Below are 19,981 nucleotides of genomic sequence, written 5' to 3'. Positions count from 1 at the left end.
ACCTACGGCCGACGCATGCGAGCCTGTTCCAAAAACTCGCGTTCGCGATCTGCTCTCACCCGTGATCACGGAGCACAAGGATGCGAGGAATTTCCTGGCCGACCAATCAGCGCGCGTTTCGGCCAAGGCCAGCCAATCACAGCACGCGCCTTTCTCCGAAGTCGTGTTTTCTCGCCGCGCAACGTTTTCCCGCAATTTTAACCAAAATTTTTATCCGTGGACCCTACAAGAGAAATTAATGATTTGGATTGATTTTTTCTTTTAATTTAATTGTTTTTTTTTTATGTGTTTAAGGCAATTATTTAGGAAAATGCAAAGATCTAAAAAATTTCGGCACGGCAAGTAATCGTGAGACCCCTGGCGGCCCGAATGCAAAAGTTCCAAAAAAGGGGCGTGGCACCAAATTCAGATCACGAACGAAACAATTCCGAAACTTTGCTGACTTTGACGTAAATAAACGGTGAAATCGGCCGACTTTGTCCACATTCGTCGGCTATGACTGTGCGCCCGGATTTCTGACGATTGCAAAATGGTGAGTTCGACCTGCTCCGTCAAAGAAATCTCTAAAATTTGATCATTTGACAGAATCACAGCCACGAGCAGAGCAACCAGCAGCCAAGAACAACCACCACGAACCAGGGCTGCATGAAGGTCTTTGTCCAGAGAGACTACAGCGATGGCACCCTGGTCAAGTTCAACACCTGGTTCCCACCTGAACTCGAGGACAAAGTATATGACTGAATTTGCTCGGACATCATAAATATTTAAATCAGTCTTTATTATAAAAATAACATCACAGAAAATGATGACTATTTACTTCTAGACTAATCTTTCCTAATTAATTGCCTTTGTGCGATAAGCTATTGCTGATTGATAAGCTTTTTGTTTTCACAGATAGAGAGGCACGCTTTCGAGTACACAATAAACCAACTGAACGCAATGTACACTGAAGCGGAAAAAGCAGGTTGCGGGACTTATTGTGAGGGGTGCATGGCCTGCCTCACAGCTTATCTCATGTACATGTGCACGGAGACTCACTACGAAAAAGTAAGATTAGAATATAAGTTCGGAGCATTCGTATTTCTCTTAATTTTGAAAATTTTAAAGAAGCCCATTTTAAATTTGAATTAAGCCAAAGTGGTTTTGTAAGCTATTTTTTCATGGCTTCTTCTCTGTTAGCATTTCGACGTTGACATAGATTCCTTTCACTTATCACAACTTAAATATTTTTGCAGTGTTTGAAGAAAATTGCCAAATTTGTGGTGGAGCAGAACGAAAGAGTTTACGTACCAAGAGGACTTCTGTTGACAGACCCTTCCGAGAGAGGGCTAAGAGTTGTAGGAATAGAAATTGTTAAAAAGGATGATTAAAATTATTTAATTTATTCATTTTTTCCAGATTGAGATTTCAATTTTAAATGAGCCAGCAACTGCGACGTCTAGGTCATGACTTTCCCTTTCTCTGTCCACGGAAGAATTTTTCATGTAACCCGTATTCTAACAACGCCCCTGAGATTTTCATGTGTAAAGTAGGACTCATCATTTCCCTCGCCAGACCATTTTTCTAAACGATTTTCATATGGAAAAAAACTCTTCACTTGGTAATTTTAGCAATTGTTTGGAATGCAAGGGAGTTTACTTGAAAAGATAATTATATACCTCATAAATTATATTTGTAGGGCCAAAATCTGTGCATTTTATTGTTGGTATAATTAGTGGTGCATTCCTTGGTTTTGTCCTCGTGCTCCCATTTAAAAAAAGAAAGATTGAACAATTTAATTTATCCGTCGATACCTTTGATTTCTCTTCTGGGTGGACAGATGGACGTTCATGTAGAGCCTGTAAAGTGACGATGCAATTTTTACTCTGGACTTGAGAGAAAGAGCAAATCTTTAATTTAATTTAAAAAAAAATATTGATTAATTTGTTCTGCATTGAGTCAAATTTCTTAATTGTCAAGGTGTACTAGTTTTTTTTCTTTAGTAGCATTTTAAATATTAAATCTAAAGAATGTGTTTTTCCATTGATGATAATTGGTAGCTGATGTCAAATGATTTTAAGTTGAAAATTTATGTGATTTGTAGTCAAAACTGTACTGAAGGCTTGCTAAATTTCTCTTAAGTCCGTCTGTAAATAATGACGAGGTTATTGTTGCTTGAAATTAATTTATTTAAGTGTAAATACTTTTGTTTTTTGCATAACTGCAATTAATTAATATTTTGAAGGCTTTCTATTGTATTGTGAAGTCATATTATTTCCAACGTCATCAAACACTTTTCCTGCTTTGGCGAAACTTCATAGTTCTCTAATCCCAATAAATAAAGCATTGTGATTTCTCGTAATACATTCAAAATGTGATTTTTTTAATTGAAACTTCCACTTGAATGCAACAAGACTGAGATATTTATTGTTCCGGCAAAAAATAATGTACATTTAACAGAAAATTATTAGATGGCAAAGACAGCAAGATCGTTTTATACAGAGATATTTTTCAGAGCTTGAAAACTGTTAGGGATGGAAATGCTGAGAAAAATGCACTCTAATTTGAAACAAATGCCTCTTGATTCTCCACCTATACAATAATTGAAAGCTTTGTTCAACACTTAAAAATTATTTTCATTCATTTTCAGTTTTTGTCCTATAGATTATATATCTGGACTTATCATTTGTTATTGTCATTAAATAAGTTCGATTTTTCATATTTTCCCTTGCAAAAGCAGGCACTCGAATTATTATAACAAAAATTAACAAGCCATTAAGAATTTGAGAAATTTAATTTAAACTTTTTGAGAGATAAGAACAAACTTGTTAACTTTTGGCACTTGGCACATTAAAAATCTAGTTGCAAGTTTGAATGGAATATAATTTTAGAGTTAACAATAAGACCTGAAAATTGTGCTGGTTATTAGATTTGAAATTTTTTTAAATAAAGGGTCAAATTTTATGAACCTCTTAATTAGCATTGATGGCATTTTGATTTCACTCTTTTTTAAGTGCAAATTCAGCAAAATAATTTAGAACTTAGCGAGTATATATTTTTGTTGTATGGCTGTGAAGTTTACTAGTAGAAGTTTATTATCTTTTTAATGGAGTCCAGAAAATTTTTAATTTTTGAAATTTGAGAGAAATTTGGAAGCTTTATTATTAACAACATTAAATCTCCTATATTTTGCAACACCTAAAATCTTAAGTAAAAATCAAAGTATAAAATAAAATCAATTTCTATCTTTACACATTTCTAGCCAACATCGAGCAAAAATTAAAAAGCGCCAGCGCGCGTTACTCTCCTTAATTTTAAGATGGAAAAAAGTAAAAATTTGGATATTGTTGAGATATGTTTTTGCAATTAAAGATTTTGTAAAGGGATATGAAGTTTGTCATAAATTCTAACATTTTTACAGTTTATCTCTGACATTGTTTCGTATTTAACATTTTGGTACAGTTATTAGTAACATTACATAAACCTCTCTACAAAGAAACATTTTCGGTGGCAACAGAAATTCCGGTTTTAACAGCTCTAAATGATTTATATTATTGTCAGATATGTACAACGCTGAAATATTTACACGTTTTTGAACTATCAAGTTCGGAAACATCGGGAAATTGACCTAAAAGTTTCGGTGTGCGGCCCTAAGTGACCCTTAAATTACGCATCTCCTTCTCGACCACAAATCTCGACATTAGTTTCGTCTTTTATTTCATATAACACGAAGCAAAATCTGATCGCCGTTTGGCGCATCAGTTAATATAAAAATTATTAATATTTTTCGGTTCGGGGAAATATATTTCAAGTATATATAGTTGCGAACAGTTTCATTGTTTTCAGTTATATTTAAATATGATACCAGTGAAAATTATTGTCTTTTTCAGACGCAAGTTCATTCATTTATCTCAGTAATGCTTTTTGCAGCAGAGTAGGTGAAAATTATTGTCATCCCACATTGCACAGTAATAAGTTTTGTATATAGTAAAAAATGAAATTTTAAAAATTGTATCTACTGAGAAATTATAAGACAAAGTTGTTAACATACTCGTTAAAATCCATATCATTACATTATAATTATTGTCTCGTCATGAGCTATTTTGTTGTAGAACTTTATTTGAGTCAATCCCGCAAAAACAAGGCCCCCCATCTCTCGACAAATGCTTTTGTACTTCGACAAATCCGAATAACATTTTGTTTTTTTAATAATTTGATCACAAAATTTTCACACAGTTTAATTTAAATCTCGACATTACATTATTTTCCTCCAGCCTGAAACAATTAAACACCTGTTTCCTTAACTTAATTGTTTACACATATAATATATTTGACTTTTACGTTTTTTTTCCTGCAAAAAATTCGATTTTCTTGCTCTCGACCTATCCATTAAAATTATTGTCCCTCGTAGTGTAAAGATCACGCAAACGCTTATAGGTAAGTCGCTCTGTTTCTTGTTCACCTGTTGAGTGCCAAGACCAAAAGGTGCACCAGCACTGCCGCGGAGGTCGTGTAAAGCGGCGTGGCGCTGCTCAAGCCTGCAGACGCGCCCGTCACTCGGATCTTCCAGCCCAGATTGTTGTGTGTGTAGCACTGAAATTAAATCGTTTTTCATAAAAATGATAGAAATCATTCTAAATTTGACAATGGGAAAAGTAATTGTTTCAAAATTCAATATAATTAAAAGTCAGTCAAAACTTCAAAGAGGAATTTTTACTCCTGAATGTGAAAAATTACAAAATTATCTTGACCAAAACATCACAGTATAATTTTTTTGTAAATTGGCCTCTTTCACATTCAGGATGAACAAAATTTTCTCTTCTTACTTCTTAATATTTATTGATTTTTTTTTTTATTAATAATTATTATTGACCGATGGAAATAAACAAAATTAATTTAATCATTTTAATTATGAGTTTTAGTTGTTGGGACTCAAATTAATTTAACTCTTTTTTATGAATTTTATTTTCTACATTTTTAAAAATTTGAATTCATAGCTATACCTGGTAGTAAACAATATTAGGGGTGTTTGCAGCAACGGTCCAATTCAAAATTGCTGGCTCGCCATTTTCGCAATCCAATCGCAACGTTTTTGTAAAACTCTGGAACGTTTCCTCGTTTGCCGACTGGTCAATGGTTTTGTGCACCCATTCGCAATACCGACCCGCTATGGAAATTTAAAATAATTATGAATTTTAATTAAATATATTTAAATTTTTACCGGAATTGGGATACGGATTTCCCTCCGAGTCGTAACCAACGCCGGCAAACACCCTCTGCCTCAACTGCTCCCTGGTCGTCTTTTGTCCGAATCCACCCTCGCTGCTGTCTGTGATGTAGAAGGGGTGGTACTTGGCAGGGTTGGTCCGGTCGAAGCCTCCTTCAACCTTGAAAATGTACGTTTCTCCGCGCTCGACGGTGATCTCAGGAATCAGCAGATCGTTGATGTACCAGGCAATGCCCCAAGAAGGATGACCTGAAGAAGAAAGGGTTTTTTAAAAATTATAAATTTTTCAATTTTATTAGCTTTTTAATTGAAACAATTTATTTCAGTTTTAGGCATATAAGTGTTTTTTTTTTTTTTAAATATAATATTTAGTTGTTACTTTTTTAATTAATTAATTTTTCTGTTGAATTATATAGTTAACGAAACATTATTATTATTGTTGTTATTTTGTCTTAATTTTTATAATAAATTTAAAATATAATAATTTATTTTTAATTTTTTTAATTATTTTTATACTTTAATTTGATAAATTTATAAAAAAAAAATGACTAAACTGATGTGACATAAATAAAAATTATGATTAGATAAAGTAAAATTACTATTTATAAATTTATTTGTAATTTCAATTCAATCACTAACCTGTAATTGGTATATAACCCCTTTTTCCTCCAGTTGGGCCAATTCGGGCAGTGAATTCTTTCGTCCCCTCGATTTTCAAAGGATCCCACGGCTTCAGGACGGGCCCTTCAATCTTTTCGGACAGGGTGGTGGCGCACTGATGGTCGTGTTTGCTGCTGAAGTCGATTCGAAGGTCGCCGATCGTCCGGTCGTCGGCGTTGTGCGCGTTCGCCTCCTTCCTCGAGTTGAGCGGGCCGATCGCAGCGATCACGTTGACGTCCGAGTCGGAGGGAATGGACTTGTCCTTGTTGCCGTCCCTGGTTTGCAGAGGTCGCTTGTAGGTGATGGTGATCACGCCGTCCCTTTGCTCGCCCGAAATGACCATCGCGTCGTTTTTGCCGCCGATTCTCTCGTCGGGACAAACGCCTTCCGCTCCATCACACTTGAAATAAGAAAGGGAAATATTGGCAAAAAATTTCAAATCATAATTTAATTATAATAATAAAAATAATTTCTTATTGTTTTTAATAAATAATTTAATATAAAATTGAAGAGAAAAAAATGAGAATAAACTTTCTTAAATTATAATATTTTTTTAAATCTTTGTTTTTAATTGTATTATGATGTCCAATATTAAATTTAAGCTTATTAATGAATTAATTACAATTTAATAAATTGAAAATAATTAATTATTTATTATTTTAAACTAATTTTATAAATAATTCATTAGGTCGCTTAGCTGGTAATAAAATTATATCTTTTTTTCATAGGTTTTTGAAGATTATTATGATTATTATTACAAAAAATCTTGAAGATTTTCATAAACTTATAAAATACCTGGGCATATTTTGTGATGTGGTAATCGACAGCCCTGAATTCTTTCTGGTCCTTGTCGTAAAAAGCAACCACCACGTCCGATCCAATCATTTCTGATCTGAAAATTTCCAATTTTAAGCATTTTTTTTTTCATTCAAGTAATTTAATTCCCGACTTACTTTCCCGATTCGCCGCTGATGCCGAAAGCCATGTACTGATTTATGGTGATTCTTCCCGAGAGCTGCACCTGCACCTCGTTGCCGTGCATTTCCCACTGCACCTGCAGCCGATCTTTGAGCAGCACGTTGCAATTTGTCATTTTGGGCATTTGCAGCGGGTCTTGCGTCGTGCTGGTCGTCTATATAATTCGGAGGGAAAAAAATCAGCAAAATCTCGCAATCGCCCGGAACAACATGAATCAAGTAGTGGATCGTGGAAAAGAAAAGAAAAAGCACACGCTACTGCTAATTATATAGAGAATAAAAACCGAAAAACGAGAATGAGGTGTACTTACTGGATTGTACCACCATGGAGGCTTGCGCAAAAATTTGTCATCAGAGAAATAAATTTGGAAAATTCGGCAAATGGGAAAACAGAAAAACAGGGAGCGGGGAATGATTGTGAGATAAAGTGAGTTTCGTATTTTTCTGTGTTGAAAAAAGCACGGAAATACTCACAGTTATTTTGGTTTGGCCCAGAGCCGGCGGCACGTCCAGGTTCGGAGGAATCATCACGTGACCGAAATTGTGTCTGTACTGGACGCACCACATGGCCAACCACTGAATGTCGTAAACGGTCAGGTTGTTGGGCAGCTGGATTTCTATGTCCTCGCCCTGATATCCTCTCAGTGGTTCCAATCTAAATTTAAATAAGCAAATTAATTTAATTTTTATTTAATCGAACAAAAAAATTACAATAAAATTTCAAGACTTGAAGTGATAAATCCGATTTAACCTTACAATTTGACGGAACTTTGAATTTTGATTGTATTTTTAAAGCAACTTTTATAAGAATTTGTTGTCGATCGATTTCAAATTTAAGGATCTAATCAGAAAATTGAAAATAATTGCCAATTTTAATATTTTTGTGGATAATTTTAAACATTTTAAAATTAATTAAGAATCGCTTATTTACGAAAATTCTAATCTCAGTTTAAAATCGAATAAATCAAACTTTTATATCCACTTTCATTGTAAAAAACCTTTTTTTATTAAATTTTGAAGTGTATTGCAATTTAAAAAATTCAAACAAAATTATCCAACTCACGATCCACGCTCGTTGGGCACTTTGAAGCCAAATTCGCTCGGCTCGGACCCGTTTCCGACCCAAAAGTAGGCGTCGGGGCCGGCGCCGTCGTAGTGCAGGTTGGGGATGTAGAAGGTTTTGGCGTCCAGGATGCTGATGTTGCCCGAACGGAGGCCGTGCGCCAGTCTTTTGAACTCAGGGAGCACCTTGGTCTTGGGAATGTCCAAGTCTGGGCGGATGAAAACGTCGCCAAAATTGACCTGGAAAAACGAAATTTTAAAAGAACGTCAAAAAAAAATTGAGACGAATTTCGTAAAAAATTATTTCTGAGTAAAAATAATAAATAAAATTTCATTCTGAAAAGTAAGAGATATTTTCTTATATAATTTCCAATAAATGGAGAAAAATTAATGTTTAAAAGCAAAACTTTTTGCCTACATTTAAATTTTATATAAAATTATCTTTGAAAGAAAAAAATCAGGGGAAATTTCTAAATACGAAACATTAACTGAACGATTTTTTATTTAAACTGAACAAATTTTTATCAATTTGAAAATATTTTAATTATGTGAGGAGCAATACAGTGATTTTTTTCTACAAAATAACGATTTGATTGAATTGCCGGACGTGGAAAAAAAAACAGGGAGGAAAAAACGGAATGAAAAATGAACGCATTAGCCTCGCAATGTCGCATTTGACACGGTTTCGCAGTTTCTCCCCCGTGGCGGGCGCCGCCGCCGCCACAAACACGGGCTGACTTTTCACGCTTGTCCATTTCCTTATTCATTGTGAGCACTCGATTGCCTCCGAATGCACCCTCTCGCCTCCCCCGCCAGACCATTGTGCGGGCGCATCAAATCGTAACAAAACCATCAAATTCGTTCGCAACGCATGCAAATGCGGCGCGCGGGGCCCCTGCACGGCCAGGCAACCCGCTCGACGCCCGTGTCCGACCGATTGCCGGAACGAGGCGCCCCCCACTTTGAGAACAAATGGCAAAATGCTTTTAGCTCTTTGCAAATAATCGATTCCTATTTAAAAAAAGGGAGTGAAATATAAAATTTTATTCGAAAAAACGTTTCGAAAGGTTAAAATGTAAAAAGATTTTTCTAAATTTATTGGAACTTAAAAAGAGGGAAAGATTTAACAAAAATAATAATGTTGGTTTTTTTTTAAATTTATAGAAATATACTTAAAAAATATACAAAATTTGTACGTTCAGAAATTATCTTAATTTAAAAAAAGCAAAATGCGTCTTACACTTTCTGAAATCAATATTTCTATGGAAAAGAGTGCATTATTTTAAATATTTGCTTACAATTTAAATTTCAGTTCTATTATTATTATGCAAATCGGTGTCGGTCGAAATTCATTGAAAGAAAAATTAAGTATTAAAAAAAGTATATCAATATATCAATAGTTTTTTCAACTTCACTGAAATTTTGCAATGAAACTTTCCTAAAAACAGTGAAAATTTAATTTTAAAATTTATATAAAAATGAAAATTCCTTTTTCTCAATCGCAAGTTAATTATTAACTTTGGGAAAAGTTAATATTATAGTTCTGTCTTTGCGTCTTTTAGATTGAACAAAAAAATTGCATCTGAAATCATTTTACTTTTCTGTTTAAAATTTTATAAAATATTTATTTTCCACCATTAAAATTTTTCCAGCCGGAAAACCAAAAAGTTGGCAGGGCAGGGCGAAACTATTCCGTCAAGGGTGCAAGTGGTGTGGAAATCTCGGAGCGAGAGAGCTCCACCCCTATTAGCGGCGTCCCCCAGGGGTGTGCTGCAGTAATGTGGAAAGCGAGATAACGTGTGCACGCGGATCAGACACATTCAGCCTGCGATAAAATTAATACATTATTATTTCCTCTCGTTAAGACCTCTTATTTACGACCAAGGCTTTCTTTTCTGCCGACGTCCAGTAAAAAATATATACTTTCGCTGCCCGTTACAAAGTTAATTTGTTGAAAGAACAATTTTATTAACAAAATAATAATAATAATTAATTTTAAAGTTTTGGTCTAAAAGGGTGTGGCAAGTTTTAGACAGATAAAATTACATATTTAACGATTTTAAATCATATTTTTTTACTTAAAGTCCATTTTTGTCCCAGAGTAATTTTCTAATCACTGTTTCAAAAAGATCTCCTGCAGTAATTAATTTTCTAAAACTCTTTAAATTTATCTGTATCGCTCTCAAGAACAGTAAACTTAATTAAAAACTAATAAGGAAAACCACATACCGTGAAACGGCGACACCAAACGGCCAACCACTTGATATCCCTTATCCTTTTTGGGAAAGGAAGTCGCAGAATGATGTCGGCGTTGCTTATGGCAGGAAGAATCGGTGGTTCTCTGAAATGTGCAAAGCGTTTTAATCAGAAAACAAATTAGTGGTTTTCCTGACCAGACTAATTTTACAAAGATAAATAACAAGATTTATAAAAAAAACTTTTTCCCTGATTGAACATTGATTTTTTTCTCCGGGGAAATAAAACAAAGTCTCCGCGGAAATTCATCAATCACTTCGGTTCAAGAAGTCAACGCAATCGAGGTGACAGATCGGTGATAAGTGTTCCATTTTACTCGAAAAAGCCTCTGAGGAGAAGTAAGTTTGCGAAATAAATTTATCGCGAGTGAAAAGTGGAGAATTTTCATGGGGGAGGAAAACTTGATTAGAACTGGTGATTTTTCCTAATTAAGAAGGTCAACAGCGGGCACGGTCAACGACAATTATAAATGGAGAAACATTAGTTTCGCGTCCAGTTGAAAAGGGTTAACAAAATTTTAGTGGATTTTAACACCTGAGGATCGTTTGAATAGAGAAAAGTCCGAAATTTACAAAAAATTCTTGTTTCTTTAAAATTCCGTTTGAAAAACGGATTTTTTCTGTACACAACATGAAATTGAACAATTTACTGCCAAAAAATATTGTGTTACGTAAAAAATACATTGAAATTTATTTAATTTTATTAGGAAAAAGAAAAAAAATGGGTTAAAGTTTGCAAACTACTTTAGTTGGGCCAGTTTTATAATGTTTTAAAAAAATAATAACAATTAGATTCTTTGTGAAATTTAATATAAATTATTTGAAAAATTGTATTAATATTTTTTTATTCATCAATTTAAAAAATAAAAAACATTAAAACAAAAGTATATTTATCAGAAATTGCAAGCCAGAGTCAATTAATTAGTTCTTAACTGATTGTCAAATAGAACTTTCGCTCGGAAAAAGAAATGATTTTGTCAAAGTTAAAACATAGAAATGAGAGCTGAACTGCACAGTCAGAGACAATTTCGCTCGCAGGGCAAGAGTGCGAGGGCGGAGAGGGAGAGTCAATTTTAATTATCCCGCAGGCGACAACGCATTCTTCCTCCGCTCTTTTGCACTCGCGCCGTACTTGTTGATTTGCAGTCTGAATTTGACTAGCAGGGCGGTTGCCACCCCCGCACTGCACTTGGGGGGTTGCTAGGGCTTTAATTAGAGATCAAGTGACGATCTGGCAGTGAGAGATGAAAGCGACCGTCTTGAACCAAAGAACTGTTGACGAAGCCTTGCAAACGATTCTATTTTCAAAGCTACTTTTTCATCAATTTCGGAGAAAATTGAAAATAAAAATAAAAATGTCGAACCAATAAAAACAACAATATTGAGAAAAATAAACAGAGCAAAATGATAATAATTCCGTCACAAATCACGAAATCTAGCCAAAATAAATTTATTAAATTTATATTTATAGCCATGTATTTTAAGATTTATTTTATTTCCTATTATTTTAAATTAATCAGAATAGAGAAATAGTGATTAAATAAATTAATTTTATTTTTTTTCTGACAATGAAAAGGAAATTCAACAAGCTATCTAGATTCTGAAAATAAATAAATTGCAAAAGTGATCTCACCGTCCCTTGTAGTCCTTGGGGTAGGGGACAATTTCACCCTCTGGCGACGGCCTCGTCTGGTTGCCGACCCAGAAGAAGGCGTCGGGTCCTGTGCCATCGTACGCGAAGCCTTTGATGAAAAGCGTCGACTCGTCCACGACGTACACGGTGCCTTTGATTCCGTGCGCGTACTCTTTGAATTCTCCGACCAGTCGGCCATATTTTGTCCTCTCCGAGTAACGTTGCGAGTGTGCTGCAATCAAAGGCACGAATGATTTAATTTTTGGTTAATACACATAAGAATTTAATTACTCTGGGAAATTGCATTTGTCATTTTCATGTAATTTTTTTTACTTCAAACAGTGAAACGTGAAATATGTACAAACAATTCCGATTAATAAACAAATAAAATCGTAGGTAATGAAATAAATCCATCATCTCTAGATGTGATAAAATTTTGATAAAAAAATATTTTGAAATGTAAAATCAGGCGTATAATATGATAAATAGGTCCATAGAATTGATAAATGTTTGTTGCGGTCAAATTTATCGTCTTCTTGTAATTATTAGTCCTAGGTTTTAAAACAAAGGTCATTAGAGTTCTACTGTCCTGGCCAAAGAAGATTATCAAATTTATCGTCTTCTTGTATTTATTAGTCCAAGGTTTTAAAACAAAGGTCATTAGAGTTCTACTGTCCTGGCCAAAGAAGATTATCAAATTTATCGTCTTCTTGTAATTATTAGTCCAAGGTTTTAATACTAAGGTCATTAGAATTCAACTGTCCTGGCCAAAGAAGTTTTTCAAATTTAATAAGGTTTAAAACTTAACACGTTCAACATAAAAATATTCCATCCCTATGATATATTGAACAAACTGTTCCATATTTTCACATTAATTTTCTGTTGCTTATATTGAATAAAAGCAAATAATAAGGACACAAGTCGTCGATCGGCTTTATTCATTGACAAGTGTGTTTACGTGTACTCGACGAACGCGAGTGGGGTGCGCAAATTTTTCGCTCTGAAATTTGAATGCGATCAACAAACACATTTCGCAAACGAGAGAGATGCAAAAGCCAATAAGCACAGTACATTTTCCCATTCGGGATTTCTCTTTTTTCGCTCGCTCATGTTTTATTCAGAGGACATCTCGTCATCTCGTGAGTGAGCACAAAGCAAATCGATAATTTAGAAAGAGAGAGAGAACGATGGCCAATATACATATAACGAGCGGAGAGAGATGATATGGCCGCGTGCGCCGCAAAAAGAAGGGGTGCGCCACGGATAATGAGATTTCATCTGTGCACGTCAGGGATGCAAGTCGGCACAATTTCAGAGTATTCATGTTTGAGTGGATCTTTAATAATTATATTTTAAATAATCCAAATGATTGTATTATTCTCTATTGGGGATGCGAAGAATTGAGAAAAAAAAGTATTCTTAATAGTTTTTACCATATTTTTAAAAAAAATAGTTTATAATACTTTTCAGGGCACTGGTAGATCTCTAGTCGACTGAAAATGAGAGGTTTGAATATTTTTAGGGGTTTTTTTAATATGTTTTAAAGAATATTTTTCAAAATATTGATGATTAGAATGCTTTTTAAAACATATTTTACTATATTCTAATATTTTTCAGGGCGCTGGCTTGTCTCGTTGACTAACTGAGAGGAAATTTGTATCAAAAAGTTGTTAAAAGATAGCTTAGGTTACTCAAAATTATATTGCATCATGTGAATTAAAAGTTTAAAATTACGAATTGATTTTCTTCCAGGCCTAGATTTTTGTTAATGAAAGTCATTCTTTTAGTTTTTAAATTTCTGATAATTATGATAAATTATGTTCAATTTAAAAATTTTGAATAAGAAATTGTTCCCATTTTCTGGTTCTAATTAATTTAAACTTTAAGTAATTCTGCAAAATAGTTCAAGATTTTTGATGTGAACAAGATTATTTAAAAAATCGGTTAATATTCGGAAAGCTCATTTTCTTCGTCTGCAGGAAAAGCTTCTGCACATGAATTTCAGCGAGTCATTGGCAGTCGTTTTTCTGTCAAAGCCTTTGATTGCCTCTGTCACGAGTGATTCATGCCGTTTGATGAATTGCCACACCGAGGCAAAAAGCTGCAGTTTAATATAGGAAATGTGCGCGCATTACTTCTGCTCCACCTCACTCACTCTCGTCTCTCTCGCCAAATCGATGTCCAGCTGAGAACTTTTCCCTTGACGTGGGTATTAAGATTACTTCTTACTCCGGCGGCACACGCATGAAAAGGTGGTGGGTACGAAAAAAAGCGAGGGATGAAATAAATTCAAAATGAAAATTGAGTCATGCGCTGCGGCGAAACCCGGGCGGGGGGTGCAATCAGCAAAGTGCGCTCGAAAAGTGAAACGTCGGCGAAACTCAATCTGAATCTCAGGGGGTGGATGGGGTTGCTATGAATATTCTCACAATGGAAGAATTTCTTCCTTTTTATGAAAAGAAAATTTTGTTTATTACTGTGTGTCGAAGGCGAAACTTTTTATCAAACAAGTTGTGAAATTCAATAAATTTTCTGAACAAAATTTAATAAAATATTTAGATTTTATTTTAGGAATTCAATAAAGTAGCATCTTTGATTAAATTGAACACAGTTTTAATATCACATTTTCCATAGTAACCCTTTGAACTTTAAAAATAAATTAATGTTAACAAATTTTATATAATTATATATTTTGAGATCAGATAAACTTAAAAGTTCCTAGATTTTAAGTAAGAATGAGACCAAGAAGAAATTTGATGTTTCTTTTGTAAAGTATTTTTTCAGTTAATAGGGAATTTTTCTAAAATAATTTTTTAATTATAGATGAAAATTTTATTACTAAAAAGATAATTATAAAACGTAAAGGACCATCAAAATAGGAAATTTGGATTGAAAAAATGTTTTTTTCTGGTGTTTTTATCAAATAACTCAATTTTAACTTTAAAAAGTTATACTTCAGCGTCATTTTTGCACGTTTTTTTTTTTACATTTCCAACAAAAATGACACATTTTTTCCCATTGAAAGAGAAATAAAATTTGGTTAAACTAAACGAAGCCATTTATCCCCACCTTTTAAAACAAGTTTTTTTCTGCGTTTATACGAAAATAATATCGCTTTCTCCTCGATTCCAGTGCAGAATTTGTAAATTTTTTTGCCAAGAGTCAAAAGTGATCGGTGGCGTGATCGGAGAGAATGATCGCTCCAATTTTCGCCTGCGGGGATCATTTTTCCACCCCACGGCAGCAAGACAAGGCGATCAAGTTTCGCTCTCGAGGGCGAGACGAGAACGCTCCTTACACTTTTCGGCGTCGTTTATTGCTTTCGCAATCGGCCATCGATCACGTCTCTCTCCGTGTGCAGGGCCTTAAGGAGGGCTGCGTTTGCGAAAGAAAGCACGTGTAATGCACTTGTTGTTCGAGGCGCGGATTTGATGGGATTTAGTTAATTTGCGAGCGGCACCGAATTGAATTTCCTGGAGACAGTAACGCGATTTACCTCTTATGGATGAGGGAGGAAAAAAAGAAAGAAGGGCGCGTCGGTTGGTGCAGTTCTTTGAAGATTCTTTTATCAAAACCGGTCAAATGAGACTTAAAATAAAAGTATGAAAAGCGCGCAGACTGCCCTCTAAAATATTGAAGCATATCCTAAAAAGACCTAAATTGCGCTATATTCAGTAACGTCTAAAGGTTTGCTGATCAAGTAACTTGACCTGATCCTTGAAAATCCTTAATTGTGAAAATTTCAGTATCGTCCCTTTAGGATCGCAAGTCTTGTAACTTGACCTTAATCCTTGAAAGTCCTCAAATATAAAAAATCAGAATCATGGCTAGGACTGCCCTCTAAAATTTAGTGGTGGAACCTAAAAAGTCCTTAATTACGCAAGATTCAGTAACGTCTCCAGGACTGCTGGTCAAGTAACTTGACCTGATCCTTGAAAATCCTTAATTGTTATAACATCAGTATCGTCCCTTTAGGATCGCTAGTCTAGTAACTTGACCTTAATCCTTGAAAGTCCTCAAATATAAAAAATCAGAATCATGGCTAGGACTGCCCTCTAAAATTTAGTGGTGGAACCTAAAAAGTCCTTAATTACGCAAGATTCAGTGACGTCTCCAGGACTGCTGGTCAAGTAACTTGACCTGATCCTTGAAAATCCTTAATTGTGAAAAAATCAGTATCGTCTCTAGGATGCTCTTCTAATTTTAAGCTACAGGTCCTTCAATTTCCACTGGAAATTTTCAGAAATTTTCCAGTCTGAAAAATAGCTTTTCTTTTCCTTTTCGTGCAGACTTGATGAGAAACCTGAAGTTGTATCTGCAATTTTAATTTTTTTCAGAATATTTTTTTTTCGACAACATTTTAAACAATTTATTTTTCTGTTCTTGTGCGCCAAATTTTTTAAATTTCTTATGTCTAAACTATGATAACAGATCTTTTTGTAAAATTTTATGCTTGGGACGGGGAGTGTGTTTTGGCGAGCGTGCGTTTTTCGGCCGTGGGGATTTGGCGGGATCAAGAGAAAGAGAGCGAGTGTATTAAGTCGGTGTGCTTTATTTTCCGTGCGCTGGGGTGCGGACAGGGTGGAGAATCCCAGAGATTATCAGCGATGTTGGTCGAAAAGAGGGGTGCAGAGAAGGAAAATACGAGAGAGTGAGCTCAAGTGATTCCATTAAGCGCTCCAACATTTATATAAACGGGCCGGTCTCTCTAGAGCCGGGGTATAAACTTATCTGGATTTTGCATGTTTTACTCGGGGCGCGGATTAAACGGCTGTTTATTTATACGTGCACACGCTGTGTTTGACTTTGCAAACAGCTCCCGAGCAATTAAAAGAGGGCGCAACATCTAAATTAATAAAGTTTCAAAAGTGATTAAACCGATGGGTACATTTTTTTTAGGAAAAAAGGGTTGATAACTTTTATTTTTTAAAATGAGTGGGATGTTTTCGGTTTCAACGTATAAAGCTCTATTTTGTTAGCAAAAGTTGATGGATTTTAAACTTTCAAAGTTTTCAAAGGAACAGCCAATAAAAAAAACTAAAAATTTCTTGGAAATCGTCAGGAAATTGAATTTTCCAAAATAAAAAAGGGAAATTAAAAAATCTTTTAAAGAAACTTACAAATTGACATGATCAAATTTTACGAATTTTTTTCAAAGATTTTGCCTTTAAAAGGTGAAATTATGAAGTTTGACTTTATTGAATGAAATTTATTAAAGATCTCGATTTTAAAATGTCAATGATAGTTATTGCTACAGTTTTATTGTTAATATTGTTAAATAAAAATACTATATTAATATTAATTAAGTTTAAATACGGATAATTGGAAAAAAATAGTTGTGATGCAATTAATCAAGCATGAATCTAGAATATTATAAAATCACTACATTAATTAAACTGGTTTTATCACTTTTTTCTTGAATTTAAAAAAAAAAAAAAAACTATTAATACGGTTGGTTCTCCTGTAAACAATGCACCATTTGAAAGCTGAGGTCACTGGAGGTCACGAAGAATAGATAAATTATTAAGGAAAGTTTGAATTAAAAAGTAGTTGAAACCTATGATTTGAAGAAAATAAATATCCCACCTATCTCACATTTAAATCTCTTTAATTTGTAGATTTTTTTATTTTTAAATTTGCAGGTTTTCCAACTCAAGTGAACTCCTTTTTAATACAAGGTGATTTGAATTTAACACAAAATTTGACCATTGAATTCAAAATTTTGTAACAAATTAATTTTTATAATTATTTTGGTCAGAACATTGAAACGTAAGTTTTAGGAAAAGCCAACTTTAAATTCAAAACACCCTCGATCTTAAAATTCTACACAAAAAAACCTCATTAATAATTTTAAAAAAAAATATGCTAAAAACAAATTTAAATCTTTTCAATAACTAAAATTGAAAAGATAACTTTTGGAATTTATGTAAATTCGTGTCTTCTTCCAATGATTTTATATTTTACACTTCATGTCCCGCGCCTGCTTTATGAAAAAAATGTTCTCGTTTTGAGAAGAAAGCGCCGAGATTTGAAAAGATTCAAAGAGCGCGCGATTTTAATACACACAATCGCACACACACACTCGCGGCTGCTTTCTCAGCAGAAAAGCAGCGTGGTCCATTAGCGCTATTGTCTATGTCGGGGTGCATTTCGCATTGTGCCGCGCCGTGCCACCCACCCTCCCTCCCTCCCACCCTCTCCACCAGCGCGCCGATTTAAATGCATGCACAAAAGCCACCCCCGGACAAATTGATGATGCATGGTGTCGCACACGCAGCTAGGCGAAAACGAGCGAGCGTGTCAACCACCCCCTCCCCCACCCTCTCTATAATTTTCTATATTACTAAATAACAGACTAGTCGCACTTTATCAACAGCAAATAATCATACACTATTATTATCTTTATTGCATAAATAAGTAATTTATTTTTATTTAAATAATCATCAAGAACCAAAATTTTAAGGAAATATTTTTTATAATTATTTTATTTGTAATATTTGAATAAATTCAGTTTTCAATAATAGTAAAATTGCTTATTATATAAATACCTTCTTAAATTTTGACAATTAAAATACACATTATAGAAAAATAAACCAAAAAATTATAATTTTATGGTTTTTCCATGCATCTCTATTGTTCTTTCGGTTCAGACACTGTTTTTTTGGTTTTGATTTCTTTTTAAGAGAGCAGAGCAAACAGTGCTGCGAATGGGATACGTGCTCGAGTTGCGAAATGTCGCGAGGGATTCGACAAAGGGACAGGGGGGGCGAGAGAGAGCGAAAGAAAAAAGCAATATTGGGCCCGATCCTTTTGACAGCCAGTCTCTGGAGACTTTTCACCGTGGATTGATGCGAATAATAGCGGCCGTGGACCATGAAAGATGCATTTTCCTCGCATCTTGACCATCACAAGCGGCGTCAGATCAACTGACCATGACAAATAAAAAAAAGGATCATTTTCGTCACAATTTTAGATTTCTATTTATTATTTTGTCTTTCAGACTTAGTGCAAAATTGTTTATTATTATCATTTGTAATATAAGGTTTGATAAGGTTTAATAATTTTCTTTAAAATATGATAAAAATCTTCAAAAGTTATGATAAAATTGATACATATTAAAAAAAAGGGTAATGTTATAGTACGCGCGACGTGTTTTTTCATAGGTTGGCAACACTTATGCTCCCATGTAAAAGTATCACGTCGCGCGCTCTATACTGGTTTTACGTCGCGCATACAATAATGGTTTTACGTCGCGCGTTCAATACTGGTGGTGGTGAAATTGTTAAGGAAACCGATTATTCCATCGATACCTCGGCAACATGTATAGCACGCGCGACGCAATTCTTTTCCTACAATCTTAATTAAGGGGACTGCTAGGAAGAATAGGGGCCCTTGGGATGGGTTCAGAATGGGGCAAGACGACCTCCGTAGGGCCGTGCGCACACTTATAGCAGGCGCGACGTATCACTATGGGACGCGCGACGGTAGAAAAGCGAACTCCAGAGGGCGCTTTTCACCATCGTCAGAGGCGCGACGCACGGTTATAGGACGCGCGACGCATGCTTATAGTACGCGCGACGCACGATTATAGGAGGCGCGACACGCGCGGCAAATTAATTGAAAGGTGTTGCACGCGGCCGGAGTTGTGGGCACCCCACGAACCGGCAACTCGGAGGTGGGCAACCCCCAAGATTAATTTTTGCAGAAGCCGCGAGCGAGGGGTGGAGGCGCAGCGAGGTCGAGGACGTGGGGAAGGCCGTGCGGAGGGCGAGGACAAAAGGGCGGCTGTGTTCGTGGGGGGGCTCCGCAGGAGCCCCCTCACGAACCCCGCCCTTTTGTCCCGCCCGGAGCCGGCCTTCACCACGTTCTCGGGCAAGCGCGCCTCCAGCCCGAAGCTCGCAAACCCACAACGGAGTTGCCCACAAAAGGGAGTTGTGGTCACCCACACCGTTTGGTTTCAAAACACCCTTTGCTGACAACACCTTTTGTGGGCAACTCCGTTGTGGGTTTGCGAGCTTCGGGCTGGAGGCGCGCTTGCCCGAGAACGTGGTGAAGGCCGGCTCCGGGCGGGACAAAAGGGCGGGGTTCGTGAGGGGGCTCCTGCGGAGCCCCCTCATGAACACAGCCGCCCTTTTGTCCTCGCCCTCCGCACGGCCTTCCCCACGTCCTCGACCTCGCTGCGCCTCCA

At 35.5% G+C, this 19,981-nt stretch overlaps 2 protein-coding genes across 3 annotated transcripts in view; one reads left to right on the top strand and one right to left on the bottom strand.

The window, feature by feature from the left end:
- Positions 1 to 1,763, top strand: part of LOC132204769 (golgin subfamily A member 7) — a 123,764-nt gene extending 122,001 nt beyond the window's left edge. Inside the window, exons 2-6 of one of the 2 annotated variants that reach the window (XM_059633525.1) lie at positions 425 to 532; positions 586 to 729; positions 895 to 1,047; positions 1,236 to 1,337; positions 1,399 to 1,763. In XM_059633525.1, coding sequence (XP_059489508.1) covers positions 530 to 532; positions 586 to 729; positions 895 to 1,047; positions 1,236 to 1,337; positions 1,399 to 1,449 — 453 coding nt within the window. In that variant the 5' untranslated portion in view covers positions 425 to 529 and the 3' untranslated portion in view covers positions 1,450 to 1,763. Of the gene's footprint in view, positions 1 to 203; positions 533 to 585; positions 730 to 894; positions 1,048 to 1,235; positions 1,338 to 1,398 lie in introns of those variants that run through there. The other variant, XM_059633524.1, reaches the window with a different exon arrangement.
- A 616-nt stretch (positions 1,764 to 2,379) lies between these two features.
- Positions 2,380 to 19,981, bottom strand: part of LOC132204766 (protein Skeletor, isoforms B/C) — a 40,446-nt gene continuing 22,844 nt past the window's right edge. Inside the window, exons 3-12 of the mRNA XM_059633521.1 lie at positions 11,794 to 12,025; positions 10,135 to 10,246; positions 7,907 to 8,145; positions 7,318 to 7,498; positions 6,820 to 6,998; positions 6,662 to 6,758; positions 5,846 to 6,266; positions 5,201 to 5,455; positions 4,983 to 5,146; positions 2,380 to 4,572 (exon numbers count right to left, since the gene is read on the bottom strand). Coding sequence (XP_059489504.1) covers positions 4,438 to 4,572; positions 4,983 to 5,146; positions 5,201 to 5,455; positions 5,846 to 6,266; positions 6,662 to 6,758; positions 6,820 to 6,998; positions 7,318 to 7,498; positions 7,907 to 8,145; positions 10,135 to 10,246; positions 11,794 to 12,025 — 2,015 coding nt within the window. The 3' untranslated portion in view covers positions 2,380 to 4,437. The remainder of the gene's footprint in view (positions 4,573 to 4,982; positions 5,147 to 5,200; positions 5,456 to 5,845; positions 6,267 to 6,661; positions 6,759 to 6,819; positions 6,999 to 7,317; positions 7,499 to 7,906; positions 8,146 to 10,134; positions 10,247 to 11,793; positions 12,026 to 19,981) is intronic.

This window comes from Neocloeon triangulifer, unplaced genomic scaffold (genome assembly GCF_031216515.1).
Source record: "Neocloeon triangulifer isolate White Clay Creek 2 clone unplaced genomic scaffold, ASM3121651v1 ptg000022l, whole genome shotgun sequence".
Classification (NCBI taxonomy): domain Eukaryota; kingdom Metazoa; phylum Arthropoda; class Insecta; order Ephemeroptera; family Baetidae; genus Neocloeon; species Neocloeon triangulifer.
This window is presented reverse-complemented; position numbering and strand designations above follow the sequence as displayed.